The sequence below is a fragment of the Mesoplodon bidens genome (assembly GCF_964165515.1).
Source record: "Mesoplodon bidens genome assembly, chromosome: 12".
Classification (NCBI taxonomy): Eukaryota; Metazoa; Chordata; class Mammalia; order Artiodactyla; family Ziphiidae; genus Mesoplodon; species Mesoplodon bidens.
Genome location: NC_138168.1, coordinates 52,514,739 through 52,530,149, shown reverse-complemented (window position 1 = coordinate 52,530,149; position 15,411 = coordinate 52,514,739). Strand labels below are relative to the sequence as shown.

At 42.9% G+C, this 15,411-nt stretch overlaps 1 protein-coding gene across 1 annotated transcript in view; it reads left to right on the top strand.

The window, feature by feature from the left end:
* The window catches only part of MAN1A1 (mannosidase alpha class 1A member 1), a 181,927-nt gene extending 173,398 nt beyond the window's left edge, over nucleotides 1–8,529 (top strand). Inside the window, exon 12 of the mRNA XM_081250807.1 lies at nucleotides 8,419–8,529. Coding sequence (XP_081106933.1) covers nucleotides 8,419–8,491 — 73 coding nt within the window. The 3' untranslated portion in view covers nucleotides 8,492–8,529. The remainder of the gene's footprint in view (nucleotides 1–8,418) is intronic.
* Nucleotides 8,530–15,411: the final 6,882 nt, after the last annotated feature.

The following is a 15,411-nucleotide window of genomic DNA, read 5'->3' as shown; positions in this document are numbered from 1 at the left end:
CTCCGACATAAAGGTGTAAACTCAGAGTTCACCCTTGGAAATTGGTCTAAGGCTGTATTTCTCAAGGTGTGGGCTACAGTTCACCTGTATCAGAACCTCTTCTAGGTCTTGTTAAAATACAGATTCCAGAGCATTACCCTAAATTGAGCAAATCAAAATTGGGGGGTGGTCTGGAATATCCATGTTTAATGAGCTCTTTCTGTTATTCCTATGCATACTAAAGTCGAGAGCCACAGTTTTAAGTTATAGGTAGGTGGAAGTCCTGAGATAGCAGAAGAAATCATGAATTAATTAGCAAGTCATGACAAGCATATGTACCTTTTCCTGAATTTTTGTTTCTACTTCAAGGTTTAAGCACAACAACAACTTGAAACATAATTTGGATCATTTTGGAAAACGTAGATTCATCCTTTCACAAAAGCATTTCTGAACACTAAGCCGTACACCTAAATCTTTAAGAAACAGATTTACATTGGATTTTTAAACAACTCTTTTCTTATTGAGGTAATCTTAAAAGTATTAACTTCAATCACTCCTTTGTTTCATTTGCTTTCTTCTCCCAATAGCTGCTTTTAAAGTCAGTTCTTAAACTGTTTCTTCTTGTTGAATTTTAACATGACTGTCACTTGCACAGACTACACAGAATTCCTAGTTTGGCCACGTGCCATGTAAATATATAAGATGTTCTTGGAAATGACCTCTGAAAAGGACCTTCATTTCCACCCACACCCACCTATGCCCCCCAACCCCTGCCGCGTTTTTACATTCATTGCAATGCTAATCACCAAAGATTTTTTGACTTATGATCACTTTGAATCTCCTTAAGACATGCTGTTACTTACTAATAAATTAATGTAATTTTGTGTTACAGATCCATTTGATTCCCCAGCAAATGCAAATTACCATGAAAGCTTAGAGAGAACAGTCATAGATGCATAGCAACTTTTCCGCATCCTGGGATATTTTGGCCTTAGGCTATGAACACGTATTAATTCATAATTCTGCAAAAAGGGCCATAAAATATACTGATTTTCAAGTAGCATTTTCCAGAAAATGACTAACACCTGAGAGCTCTTTGTTTTGTTTGTTTTATTTTGTTCTGTTTTTTAACTCTTTTAGGAGAAATAAGTGATGATTCTCATTCACAGAATCTTGAAGAACTTTGTTCCTGACTTTCAATTTTTATAGTTGTTGGTGGAAAGTAGAAACACATAGCTTTGAATCACTGCTTAGAACCAGGATGGGAGGTCACCATATCAACTTCTTAAGGCAAACACAGTGCTATTGGTCCCATTTCATGGACGTGACAGCTTTGGCTTCTTGGGACCCAAGGCCTCTATTTTAGTAAGTGACAGAAGGAGAAACAGACTAAGTCTCTTCCTTCTTTGTGAAAAACCTCATCACCACCCTGCCAGTCAATACAATACTTTAACCTCACTAGTTAAAAAAATCCTAAGTAAATTTCACTGCTATTCACACTGCTATCTGCTATTTCCAGATTTATAACTTTGTGACTTAATGTAGTCTTAGCAAGGAGTTGCAAAATTCTATATGTTTTCAATGCCACTATTAAACTAAAATCCCTCTAGTCTCTTTTCTCTATATGATGCAGTAGAGAAGGGGTAGAAAGTAGGTACAGTTGGGCCAATGGGAAGCAGACTTCACTGAGAAGACAACTGAGTTCCAAACGTGGCTCTATTATTAACTTCCCGCGTGATTTGGAACAAGCCCTTGAAGTCTTTACGTCTCAGTTTCCTCATCTGTAAAATGAGAGGAGTGATCAGCCTAGGTGGAGCAGCTAGGCTATGCCTTCAGTGTTGTCTGTTGTGGATGCTGGAGCAGGAAACAGCAGTACACAAGCCAGGAATGTTCCATCCATGGACTAGAGGCCACCACGCCCAAATTATAAGACATCAAAACCTTCATTTTCTCATCTGTAAAATGGGAATAATAACACCTACATCGTGAGGACTAAAATAGCTAATATACGTACATGTTCTTAGCTCTATACCTGGCAGGATTATGCCTTCAGTCCCTGAATCCCAGCCCCTATTTCTAGCTCTGTAAGAAAGAGCTAGAAAGAATCATCTCTCTACCTTGGGAAGCCTCCAGCTCATTTTGTTATGAGAACACATTTGCTGTTATTTTGCTTGCCATTTCCAACCAAATAGCCTAGGCTTTTTTGGATGCTGTCCTTCAATCAGACTGCTTCAAACACATATTATTGCTCATCTTCCAAGGTCAGAGTTTAGCTCTTATTTTCTGACATGAGAACAGAAATATCCAGTTCTTTCTTCACACTAGTATGATGCAGTAATTGAAGACTTTTCCACATATTTTTTATTGAAGAACAAGAGGTTTTCTTTTAACATTTGTAGAAGAAAAGAAATAGGGTTCAACCCACCTGATTGCTGCTCTGGTAAGAGCATTACTATCAGTTGTGTCACTGGTATATTCAAATAATCCCATGAAAGTAAAACAGTGACTGCAAGCTAAGAACTGCTTTTAAAATAGAAGTATAGTTTTGTTTTCATCCCAGAGTAGCTTTGGAAACCAACAAATTCAATTTTATGAACTAGGAAAGATGGATGAAATAACTTCTGAGGGAGCCAGCGTTGCTTCCAAAATCAGCTTACATGTTTGAAAAGCACTTATAGTGACTTAAAATAATCATATCCAAAGAAGAATGCATAAAGTGGTTTTGATTGAGAGTTCCCTTACCTGTCCCCCTCCTCCAAAACAAACAAACAAACAAACCCTTAGTTTCCACAGCAGTGGAGACACGCATTAGGTGAGAGTGACCCTTGCCTTTTCTTCTGGTACTTCCCACCCCCTACCCCGCCCCCGCTCCCGCCCCCGGTGACAGAAGACTCTTCACTCCTGAAGAGGGGCTTGCAGTTCTGCCCCAGATTCTGCCTGACAAAGTCACACGGTTCCCCTCCCTCCCGCAGCCACACTCTTGCTGACTTTCACTTTTCTGGACTCTACCTGAAATGGCCCTCCCTGTCTGTCTTCTACTCTTCCTTTAAGTCTCAGTTTACATGTTTGTGACCTGTCTGCCTCTCTCTTCCCCCAATTTGTTCTTGCTTCTTCTGACTCTCCAAAGGACTTTATGCAGCCTCCTATTCACATGCATCACACCCCAGTGTCACTATATGTTTACTCATTCATTCATTCCACAAATGTTTATTATGCACCCAGAGTGTATCAGACACTATCCTAGGTCCTAGGGATTCAGCAGAGAGCAAGTTACACTTGCTTCTTGTCTGCACAGAGCTAAAGACTAGAAAAAGGGCAAATATGCAAAAATACATAAAATTTTAAAAAGAAGGTGCCATGGCTTATTAATTAATATAAATATAAGACAACATGGCATCTGGCATATATTTGTTTTCAGTCTGGTTGCACCCATCCTGCACTAGCAGGTGCTCAGAGAGCATCTGGTAAAGAGTGAACAAAGTGCTAAGAATGAAGAAAAAGTCTCAAACTTTTCTTCAAAAAAGTATAAACAGAATTTTCATCTTAAGTTTGACTGCAACAGAATACAGCCTCTGCTAGGCCCTACTAACTCAAAGTGGTATTTCTATCTCCAAAACTGAATGCAGATTCTATTTTTAGTGGGTAATCTAGTGTTTACCTTAACTGTGAGATACCTAATTATAAGCTGTCATTAGAAAATTTTATTCACTGTACTTGCAAAAGCAAACTCACCAAAAATAGGACAATTTTCTTATCTTTTAGTATGTTCCAAATATATCAATTGTCTCAGGGGAAACCCACAGGAGTCCAAGCTGTATAACCGCGTTTTAACTGCTTCTGGACTACACACTGCTGGCAAGGTCAACAGACACACCAGAGACTCTCTCACCATTAGGGTTAGGCTTGTTTGTTTATTTTGTTTTGGGGGGATGAGGGGTTGTTTGTTCATTTGAGCCATCATAGATAAAGGCTGCTCACACATCTGAGACTGGCTTCTTCTGGTCAATGAAACACACGAGGGGCCCTGTCAGTGATGTAAAGGAGAAAGAACTCCTCTGTAGTTACTGCAGCCTTTTTGTAATCCTCTCTAGTAATAGGACCAAGGATTTTAGGACTCAAGCAAATCCATTAATAATTACATTGTAATTTTCTTCCTAATAAGTTCAGCTTCCTTTTCCCAAGCTGGCCTTTCTTCAACCATTCTAATGGTGACAAAAATGACTGATTAGAATTTTCACTCTCATCCACCTTATCTTCTTGTCTCTAACTTCTAGTGGAAGTGCTAATATAAATGAGCAAATAACAGAGAGGGAGAAAAACAAGGGCTCTCAGAGAGATTAATCGGTCCCTGAAAATCTGAAAGTGACTTCTGTCAGTATTACAAGTCAATATACAGGATTTCTTTAAACGCTAGATAAAAACCATATAATATGTCAAAACCATGATTAAAACGTAAATAAAAATAATGAATCTTCACAAGATCTTGGATTTATTTTTCTGTTTAAAAAAAGGTATACAATAGATGTTTTTCTTCTTTCCCCCTCCTCATATAATGATGATTGCATAAAGGAGAAGTTTCAACATTTCCACATTGTGTATCTGGGCTTTTAACCTCTCCCAAAGATCAGATAAAGGCTGCCAAACCAAAAAGCATTCTTGGCTCATGTACACAGCTCATTCTTTAAATAGGAGATTCAGCATGTCCGAGCAAGAGCAAAGACTCCTCCAGGGTCTTTATCTATTGATTAAAACTGTACAGGCTATTCTGCTTAAAATGAGTCTTGAATACTCTCTAAAATAAATTTTTATTCTATTTTGGAGTAAAAGGTGTAAGGGGAAAAATGAGACATACATACGTCCCGACCCTGCAAAAATATGCTATATTACATTTTTTGCCCATGATATTTCTATAAAAAGCTAGAAGCAAGAAAAAAAAATCTATTTGGCAACGAGATTGTAGTTTATCTCCTGAGAGGAAAATTCAAGACCAAGTGCCAATTACTACTCCACTGGACAGAGGTTACTTGGCAGCTCCCCAATACATATTAGGAACTGCCCTGAGACCTTTATTTAAACTACTGACATGCCCCACGTCTCAAAGAAAGTTGGAGAAACCTTTCTTCTGTGATTCTAATGGTTACGATACCAAGATTCCTAGATTCTCAGGAGCAGGCATCACACTGTGAACAGATTTGTCTAAATTGAGAATTCCTCCAGTTTCTTTTTTGGTCATTAGCTTTGTAATTATTACAAGTGGTATATCAGCCAGGGAAACAGAAACCACTCAGTCTCAGAAAGAAGAAATTTAACACAAAGAATTAGTTACATCGGTGATAGAAGAGCTGAGACGCCAAACAGTGGATGGTGAATTCTGATGGAAATTCAGCAATTAGCAACTGTAGTATGCCACTATCTGGGGCAGAAGCGGGAGAGACACAAGGTGGACGTGATGTTACCAGTGATCAGAAGTGATTGGAGCATGAACTAGATCGACAGTGGAGGACTCACAGCAGAAACTGAGACCACAGAGGGAAGGAATAATCCAAGAGGAGCTAGAATCATGAAGGTGATACAGCAACTGCTAGAGACACCACTAAGAAGCACAATCAATAAGAGAAATACACTGGCCTCTTCCTTTCCCCTACCTTACAGTCTTTTACCAATGCTTCCATTGGTCAAGACTACCAGGAAAACAGAGCAAAGAAGTCTGGGAAATGTAGTTCCCTGAGATGCAGAGCCAAGCTGAGGAAGTTCAGGGAATAGATATGAGAGGAAACAGGTAAACGTCACAAAAGTAGCTATAGCTAGACTCACCATTTGGAACCTCTGCTTAGCTTGAGAGGTCTTCATTGAAAAGACAAGCCTTAAGGCTACCAGCTGCTAGAAACTAGCAGATTGAGAACCTTGATTGCAAGGATCCATGAGTCCTCCCTGAGCTGCAGAGCAAAAATATTGAACATATTTTTGAGCCTTCATATCTCAGTGATGAACTTGCTGGTGAGAAGCCACATTTGCCCATCCGTGAAAGATCCAAAAAGTTTAACAAGTGCTTTCAGTCAAAGAATAGACTTCAGAGAAGGAAATCTGTGAGTCCATGAAGTGCTTGTTCTCAGAAAATAGGACAGATAAGCCTAAAATAAAACCTGAAGAAGGTATGGCCATCAAAATGATCGTTTTAGATGTCAGTGATTAACCTTTGGTCACCCTGCTTTGGATCACAATTGATCTTAACTCCAAATTTTCACATGACTGGTAGTAGCACTTTTCTAAATCTTTATCTGCCAACCCAAATACATCAGCCTAGTTTTATACCCCACTTAGTGGAACATAAAAATGATGAAAGCTAAATGGTCTTCCGAGAGAGGACTTAGATTTTTTTTAAAAACACTGACCCTATTAGGTTAATAATACTCATCAGCATAGAATCCTGATTTTTTTTTACTTACTTAAAGACATTTTGGAGTATTTTTCTCTGCATTGTTCACTGGGTTTAGATGGAAATGCCTACTCTTCTAAGCCCAGTTCAAAGGTCACCCATGAACCTCTCCCAGTCTTCCTCCTTTTTGCTGTGTTAGCATCTTGGATAAGCCTAAATGGGTGTACTTATTACATTATATTGCAATTATTTGTTGCCAGTCTCTCTCTCTCTACTAGTGATTTAGACCAAAACAACCTATCAAAAGCAATTTAACTTCATAAATTGGACAAATATAAGGCCGGTCTGCACTATAATTTGGTCCAAAATTAATATCCTCAGTCACTGTTGCCAGGTTTGATCACTTTGTTATAGAATAGTGTTTTGCAACAATTTGTGGGTCCAGAATTTAAGCATTTTTGTCATTTATTTCAAAATTAGGAGCAGAGCTTTTCTTATTTGCTAAATTATTTTTTTTCAGCTAGTTGTTGCTACTCTGTGTTATTTGTAAAAGTTGAAACAACCAAAATATCTAATTTGGGAGGTTGGTTGAAACAAATGTCTAGTACTAGGTGACAAATTGGAACAACTTTGAAGTCCAAAATTGATTGCTAGAAAACAATATTTAAGATATATTTTCCTTTTTATAGAAAATATTATAATGATGCCTATTCATCTTTGACTGTAGCTCATAGTATATAATAAGCATCTAGTAAATGAGTATGTGCTATAGACTGAATGTTTGTGTCCTCCAAATTCATATGTTGAAACCTAATTCCCAATGTGATGGTATTTGGAGGTAGAGCTTTGGGAGGTGATTAGGTCATAAGGGTGGAGCCCTCATGAATAGAGTCAGTGTCCTTATAAGAAGAGATCCCAGACCCCAGAGAGCTTCCTTATCCCTTCCACCAAGGGAGGACACAGCAATAAGACAGTCATCTGTGAACCAGGAAGAGGGCCTTCATAAGACATCGAATCTGCAGCATCTTTTTTTTTTTTTGCGGTACGCGGGCCTCTCACTGTTGTGGCCTCTCCCATTGAGGAACACAGGCTCCGGATGCGCAGGCTCAGCAGCCATGGCTCACGGGCCCAGCCACTCCGTGACATGTGGGATCTTCCTGGACCGGGGCATGAACTTGCGTCCCCTGCATCGGCAGGCGGACTCTCAACTACTGCACCATGAGGGAAGCCCTGCAGCATCTTCATCTCGGACTTCCCAGCCTCTAGGACTATCAGAAACAAATGTTTGATGTTTATAAGCCACTCAGTCTATGGTGTTCTGTTAAAGCAGCCCAAATGGACTAACAGTATAAATGTAATTTTGTTTTTTTTCCTTCTGATTTCAATCCATATCAATAGGTGGCACCCACTCTTTCAGGCATTCAACAAATGTATATATTGAGAGAGCTTTCTTTGTCAAAGATTTCGTGTGAGTCTGTTAGTTCAAGTTTGATTCTACTGAGCTGAGATGCTCTTTTTCAAAATGGGAAATAAACATTGTTTCTCTCCCTACTCTTCTCTCAGTGTGTTTCTCCAATTCCCAGCTCCCCACATTCCCTACTCCTTCTCCCCAGATGTTAAGCAAAAGTCCATAAACCATATGCTGGAACAAAGTTATCCCTCTCATAAGTTATTTTCTGCCCCACTGTAAGAATTTCATTCAGACAACACTCCTGAGGGCTCTCCATATCAGAGCTGTATATTACCGCTACAGGCAAGGAGAGAGAAAAAAAGAATTAGCAAGCTCATAAATTGTTCTTGAGTGGTTATCTACTTCCAAAATTACACAGGAGAGTGTGATTGCAACAGGCATTCTTTTTAACTGATCCTGTCAAAGTGTGGACTGGTGTCATTTCCAGTGTATAATGCAGAAGATGTGAAATCTAATTTGGTATATTAATGAACATTAATGGTTTATAATCGGTTTATAACAAGAAATCAGTTAAACAAACAAGCAATTGACTTGCTTAAAATGTAATTAATAACATTACAAATTCAGGTCAGAATTAAATTGTTTTCGGCAGGACCTTTGTCGGAGTTACAGTAAGGTGCAAGCCCATCAGAGTACTACGGAGAAGTGGTTTTTTCACAGAATGAAAAGGACTTCACATACAGTATACACCGCAAAGTACATGTCCCACAAAGATTGGTGAGTCGGTGTGCTGTGATTTTTTAAAAGATTTATTAGAATGAAATAAGAATAAAGAGGCAGTTTGGATTATAAGAATGTAAAGGTCATATTTTAAAGCAATTTCCATAAAAGAAATTATTTGCTGCAACATCGACCAAAAGTTTTAGTGCTGAATTTTTAAATGGCCAATGCAAGTAATAATAATAGCAACAATAATATCAACATTCTCATATTTGGCTCTTTATGACATATCTTTTCATACATTATTTCATTTATTCATTCTAATAGAGAAAATGTCACATACATATGTGTATGTGTGTAGTGTGTGTACCTGTTTCAATATAAACAGCAAATTTGGGCACATTTCTAGAGAGCACACCAAAGAACATAAACACAAGAAACTTCTGGCATGGTGTCAGATGAGGAGTTGTTGACCTAGAGGTCTATGAATGGGGCCTGTGAGTGTACAGGGTTCCTCACTGTCCAAAAAGTCTTCCGTAAGCCGAAATGGAAGAAGCAATTACCTTAGGACACATCTTGCTAACGGATGCACAAAATAAATTGAGATAGAGCCCAGATGTTCACAGACACATTTCAAAGCTATGGTGCCTGGATGCTGAGATGCTGAGCATAGTTCCCAGGGAAGGAGCTTGGTGGTGACATTGTCGCTGCTCGAGGTGTGAGCTGCCTCTGTAACGGCTTCACTGCAAGACACATGCTGAACACCATTTTCACTTCTTGCCTTTTTTGTAAAATCGAAAATCCTCCTTGGATTTCTTTTGGTTAGCGAAAACAAGTACTAACGTCGGTCTTTGGTAAAGTGGCATAAAGTGAACTTTCGAAAAGTGAACTTACGAAAATCAAGGTATACCTCTATGTGCATTTTTCAGGAATGAGGATCTAAAACTTTAACCAGACTCCCAAAGTGGGAGGAAGAGAGTCTGTAACCTGAAAAAGATTGGAAACCACTGTTGTAGCTAGATGCTACAGTTAGCAAGTTAAATACTGTAGCTCAGTTAACCTAGGAATTCTCCAAATGTAGGTTCATTGCACCATTTAGATCTAGAGAATTCTGCTAAAATTGCTCATTTTTCTTCTGTGATCCCAGTTAACATATGGTGAAGAAGTTGAGCCTCTTTTTTATTCATTTGGGAGATTTTATTAGAATACAAAGGAAGAGATGCACATGTGAAAAAGATGTTGCTACTGTGTGTGGCACCCTGTGTATTTTCTGCTAGACCAGCAATCTGGGGCAAGAGGCAAGCTGCGTCCTGGTGAGCTATACACTTCGGGAAGCCAAGCAGATTCTCTCAAGTCACCAGGATGCTGTTTTTAAAAACTGTTTTATGTATTTGTTAGGTCATCAAAAAGTGACAGTCTCAATCCTGAGACACACTTCTGTTACAAAGCAACTCATGAACAGAAAATGTATATCCATTGGGAGCAAAACTAAATCACCCAGAATCACCCAGAATTAACTGAAGCATTGCCATACTCGTTCCAACTACTGAGATTAGCTGCAGATACCAGCTTCTCGCAATGGGAAGTCATACAGAGGTGATTTATTTTCATTAGGTCCATTTTCTAAATGCTGTTCCTGAGAACATGTATCGGTTGCCTGTATATCATCAGCCAGGACCTGATCTGTGCTTGTGTTCTGATTTTCCTCATCAAAATATTTCCCCCAATACTCTGTTTTATAGTTATATGTGCAATCGATCCCTATATAGGAATTTATGTTGAAATAGATACCACAAGCTAGGAAATGCTAAATTAATTCCATTACTCTCTTTAGTGGGGAAGAAAATGCTTGTTGTTGACCAAATACCAGCCTAACTGGCAGCTCTCTGACTGGGTTAATATGTCCCAGAATGGTGTTCCTAGCAGTTGGAGTGTTCATTAAAACATTAATTCTGGGTCTATCCTAGAAACACTAACACAGTGAGCCAGTAAGTATGAGAATAAATACGAATGTTCCCTTTCACCAAGAATCCAAGCCACGTGTAACTTTCTGTTACCAAAGCCACTGAGATTAGGAAGAAAATTGTCCTTAATGCCAACATAAACAAGGTCAGCTAATAACAGGAATAAAAACAAGAAAAACAAAACAGAAACCAGAACCACAAGCATAACAAGTAAAAGGACGGGGTCAATGGAGTTCAGGGGAGAATCTGTTCTGAGGAAACAGATTATGAAGAGAGCAGTGAAATGTCTGCATCCTTCAAGCCAGTGGACCCCAATTGACCCAATTCTGCCCTCACATTATAGAGTTCCGCACAATGTCTCCATCCCCAGACCCTAATTAAAAACAGAAATGACAAAACCACTGCAGCAACATAACCCTCTGGGGCTCAGCTGCCTTTCTGCCCGGAGAGCAGCCACGCAGGTAATACCTAGTGCCACTGCCCCACTGGCTTCTCCTCGCATCCTCTCGGGCTCTGTGCTGCCCTGGTAGCTCCAGCTCATGCCTTACAAGCCCCAGCTCTTTGCATCCATCATTTCCTAGAGAGCAAATCCTTCGAGCAAGGCTGAGAGCCAATTCTGGATTTGACAGGTGTCTGACTTGGAGAGATCTCAAGCTTGTGTCTTGAGCACTCAGCATGGGCCCAACAGCTTGTGTTGCTTTCAAGGAGGGCTCATTCAGGACCTTCCTAAGTACCACAGAGCTTGGTGCCCTGTGACCTGGAGCGTGCCACCTCATCCGAATGCCAGCAAACCTGTCAACCAGGAAAAATAAAGCAAAGCCCTGTGTTCACGGCCGTTAACTCTGGTGTCCCTGCTGTGAGGGAGCAGCCGTCTGATGGGGAAATCTAATTAACAGGCATCTCCTGAGCAGCCGATGATGTGCCCTCCACCTGGACAGGCCGTGGGTTCTGAGATGGGAGAGCAAGATGGCCGGCTTTAGAGTTTGAATCCAGCTCTGTTTCTTGCTAGATCCAGGCTAGGGTGACCTTTCACTAAATTGCTTCCTCAGCTATTGACTGAGTGCCTGCCACCTGCCAGTCATGATTCCAGGTGCTTCAGAGACAGCAGTGGACAAACAGGCCACTTATATTCTAGCAGAAGACAATAAATGTCATAAATAAGGAAATTATATCAATGTTAGAAGATGAGAAGTACGGGACAATATAGAAGTGGGACAAGGTGAGACAATCCCAAGAGCCGGGGATGGTACCTGCTGTACATGTTGCAGTAGGAAGATCAGGTGGTCAGGGTGGACCACTGTGGAGAATGGGAGATTGGCAGAAAGGCATGAAGGATAGGAAGAATTAGGCAGGGAGTTCTTTGGGTCATCCAGGGGAAGAGTGTGCCAGGCAGAGGGACTGGCTAGAGCAAAGGATTTAAGACACAGTGGGGCATGGAGGTCAAGGAGCAGTGAGGAGACAGGGCAGGAGTGGAGTGGGTGAGGGCAGGAGAGAGGGGAGAGGAGTGCGGGCGGGGGCGAGGGGACCGCTGTCAGGAGCAAGCCCCCGTCTCGGCTCTCGTCTCCCCCTGGGTACCATGGATATAAGAGGCCTTCTGCGAGGGGCTGTGAGAACATGATAATAGGCATGAAAGGCTCTGCAGAGCACAAAGTAGAGCCTCCATAAAGATCAGAAAAATTTCTCTCCACCTCTTTAACCTCAGATGGCATAACTAGTGCAAATGAGCCCAAAATCAGGGCCGGGAAATGGAAGCTGTCCCACAACAGAGTAGCAGAGGGCAAACATTTTAAAACAAGGTGTCTTTTTTACAACAAATTTGAGCCTTTTCACCCCCTTCCATACCCACCCCTCCAGCCAGCAGTCCAAGCTCTTGGCCACCAAAGCCCCCCCCCCGCTATAGACCCAGGGTCGAGGGAGAGAGTCAGAGATGCAGGAACGTTTTTGTTGTTTTTTTTTTTTTACATCTTTATTGGAGTATAATTGCTTTAAAATGTTGTGTTAGTTTCTGCTGTACAACAAAGTATATTAGCTATAGGTATACATAAACCCCCATATCCCCTCCCTCTTGTGTCTCCCTCCCACCCTCCCTATCCCACCCCTCTATGTGGTCACAAAGCACCGAGCTGATCTCCCTGTGCTATGTGGCTACTTCCCACTAGCTCTCTATTTTACATTTGGTAGTGTATATATGTCCATGCCACTCTCTCACTTTGTCCCAGTTTACCCTTCCCCCTCCCCGTGTCCTCAAGTCTGTTCTCTAGGTCAGATGCAGGAACTTTTGTTCACAAGGGGGTCCCCTTCCCCAGCCTGATCTCCCCTCCCCCATCCCACTTCCATGCCTTTGGGGTCCTATCCTGCAGTACAGTGTCATGTGGACCCCCTCGGGGTGTGCCACTGGGTACAACTAAGAGTCCCCCATTTCACTGAAGAGCGAAACGTGTGGACCAGCAGGTTCTTGGGAAGGAGGGGTGCAGACTGGAGAAGGGATAGCAAGCAGCTGGGGGCCTTTCCAGGAGAGAAATGCTTGGTGCCAGGGAGTCTGGAGGGCTGCCCCTCTCTGGCGCCTCCCGGGGGTGGGAGAAGCTAGTCGCCACTTCTCTGGCTGGGGTTTCACCTCCCTCTCTCATTGCCAGTAAGAGGTAGTAAAATGCTGACATGGAAAGAGAGCAATCCCCCGCTTCCTACCGTGGAGGTGCAGGTGCTTGGATGGACGTCCACTGCAGCCAGACTTCCCAAAGCCAGACCATTTCTTGCAGCAAATACCTCTTTCCTTCACGCAGACCTCCCTTGCCAGGGAGGAGGCCAACACAGTGAAGTGCTGTGCATTCCTCGCCAGCAGGACCATAGGCTGTGGTTTCCTTTCTAGCCCTGACCTTACAGCCTGGAAGGAGGAGAGAAGATGACAAGTGACAAGAAGGGGCAGGAGCCCTCGTGGCCGCCCGAGGACCTGTCCCACTGGTGTGTGACTGAGTTCCAGGAATTGTTCACCCCAGCTGTCTGCCAGCAGCTACCTCATTCCTCTCCCTCTACCGAGAACGAGCTCTCCCTCCCGGTTCCACGCAGGTCACAGCTAAAAGAGTTGGGTCTTAGGTCAGAGACACAATTCCTGAATCCCAGCAAAAGCTCGCCCTTGTCTATGTTTACTAAGATGGGGCTTCAAAAAGAAAAATCAGGCAGGGACTCTGGCCTCAATGCTTTCTTAAATGAGTTGGGGAGAACAAAACTGGCACGGGAGACCAGGGTGAGCTTTGGAAGAAAGCGTACAATTAATGTGTGATAAGCAATGATCAAAAAGGAGGAGAGCCAGGAGACCTGGAAGCTTCTATGGAAGATGAAGACTCTAAGAATAAGGCCAGCAGGGCAACCAGACTGAGGACGGGATGTTAAGGACGAGTACAAAACAAATTGCGTAAGCGGGGTGAGGCCAGCCTAAGTAGGATGTTGAAAGCAGGGGGAAAAGTTTAAAATTCTCCATTGAGAAATTCTCCATTAAGAAATGTGGGGTCACTGAAGGTGTCATGCATGAGGCTTATGCTGCTGAGGAAAGGGCAGCTGCACATCCCATGTGAAGCCCCCTCCAGACAGCACATCACACGCTCAGTTCATCACCAGGAGCAAATGCTGCCCTGGTGCCGGTGAGTGGGCAGCCACAGACAACCGTTCTTCTTGCGTGGATCAGATCTCTGGGGAAGCTCCTCGACCCCGAGACTGTATATCTGGCAGCCAAAGAAGGCTGCCAGGACATGGGAAGTTCTGCATATGAAAATAATGTCAGCTGCCTCTGGAAGGGAGGCTGGAAGCAAAATCACTCTGAAAACTCACAGATGGCGAGCACAGACTGCACTGCTTTGGCATCCTCCATTTTTGTTCTTTTATTCTGCATTTCCAGGTTCCAACCACAGTGGGAAATATTTCATCACAGACAGAGCGCTGGGTTGGGTAGAGGGAGGGGGCCAGTGAGGAGGGGCTCCAGGGTCCCTTACTACTTGAAAGAATCCTCTCCTGAGGCTGTTGCCAAAGCCTCACCTACCAGCAACAGATGGTGGCCAGGACTCTCACAGCTGACCCCTCACCCTACACGTCATGTCCTCTGTCACTTCTAAATCCACCCACGAAGGAAGGAGCTCTCTCTTCTCCCTTTTCCATCTGGCAAGCACTTCCCTTGGGTCAGGGCTTCTTCGTTCCCTACTCGGTCATCACAGCTTAGCTGGAGGCTGGGTTGTGGGGAGGATGGTTGCTGCTGTGAATAGAACCACTGCTTGTATGAAAAATACACCCTCTCTCTCTCTCTCTCTCTCTCAATATTATCCATGGTTGAGAGCACTGACGTCTTCTTTCAGTGAACAGTTAGGGCACACGTACTCCGTGCTCCACGGCAGGTGCTAGATGCTTATGTGGATGGTCTGTGTGGTTGCTGAACCCCAATAACTCTCAGTGCCTTCACCCAGCTCCGGTCTGCCCATCTTCACTGGCGCTCTGGGAGACCACATGCTACACAACAAGGCAAGAGCCAACTCTGCAGAGAACCTCTGGAAAAAGTCAGATGTAAAGAACCCATCTGCCCACTTAGCAGCCTCTCAGCTCTAATCTGGTTTTGTTACCAGTCAAATCGTTGCCAAACCACAGGCCTCTGTGTCTCCTGGTACTAAAGGACAGACTGAACCTTGGCTTCCTCATTATGCAACTTGGCTAAATGTCAGAGAATCAAGAGGAGCTCCGGTCAGGCAGGCGCGAGGTCAGCCCCACTGGGAGTGCGTTGGCAAGGGGGGCATCTATGAAGGCAGCAGCTGGCCTGGCCTGGCCACGGATGTGGTGAATATTTGGAGGATGCTGGGCCTGTTTGGTGGAGGTCGATGATCTCAAGGAGACCTGCTCCAGGCTCCTACAAGTGGAGCTCCAGCCAGTGCTGAGATTGGCTCTTGGAAAAGATTGCTGGCGCTCTACCGAGCAACACACGCTGA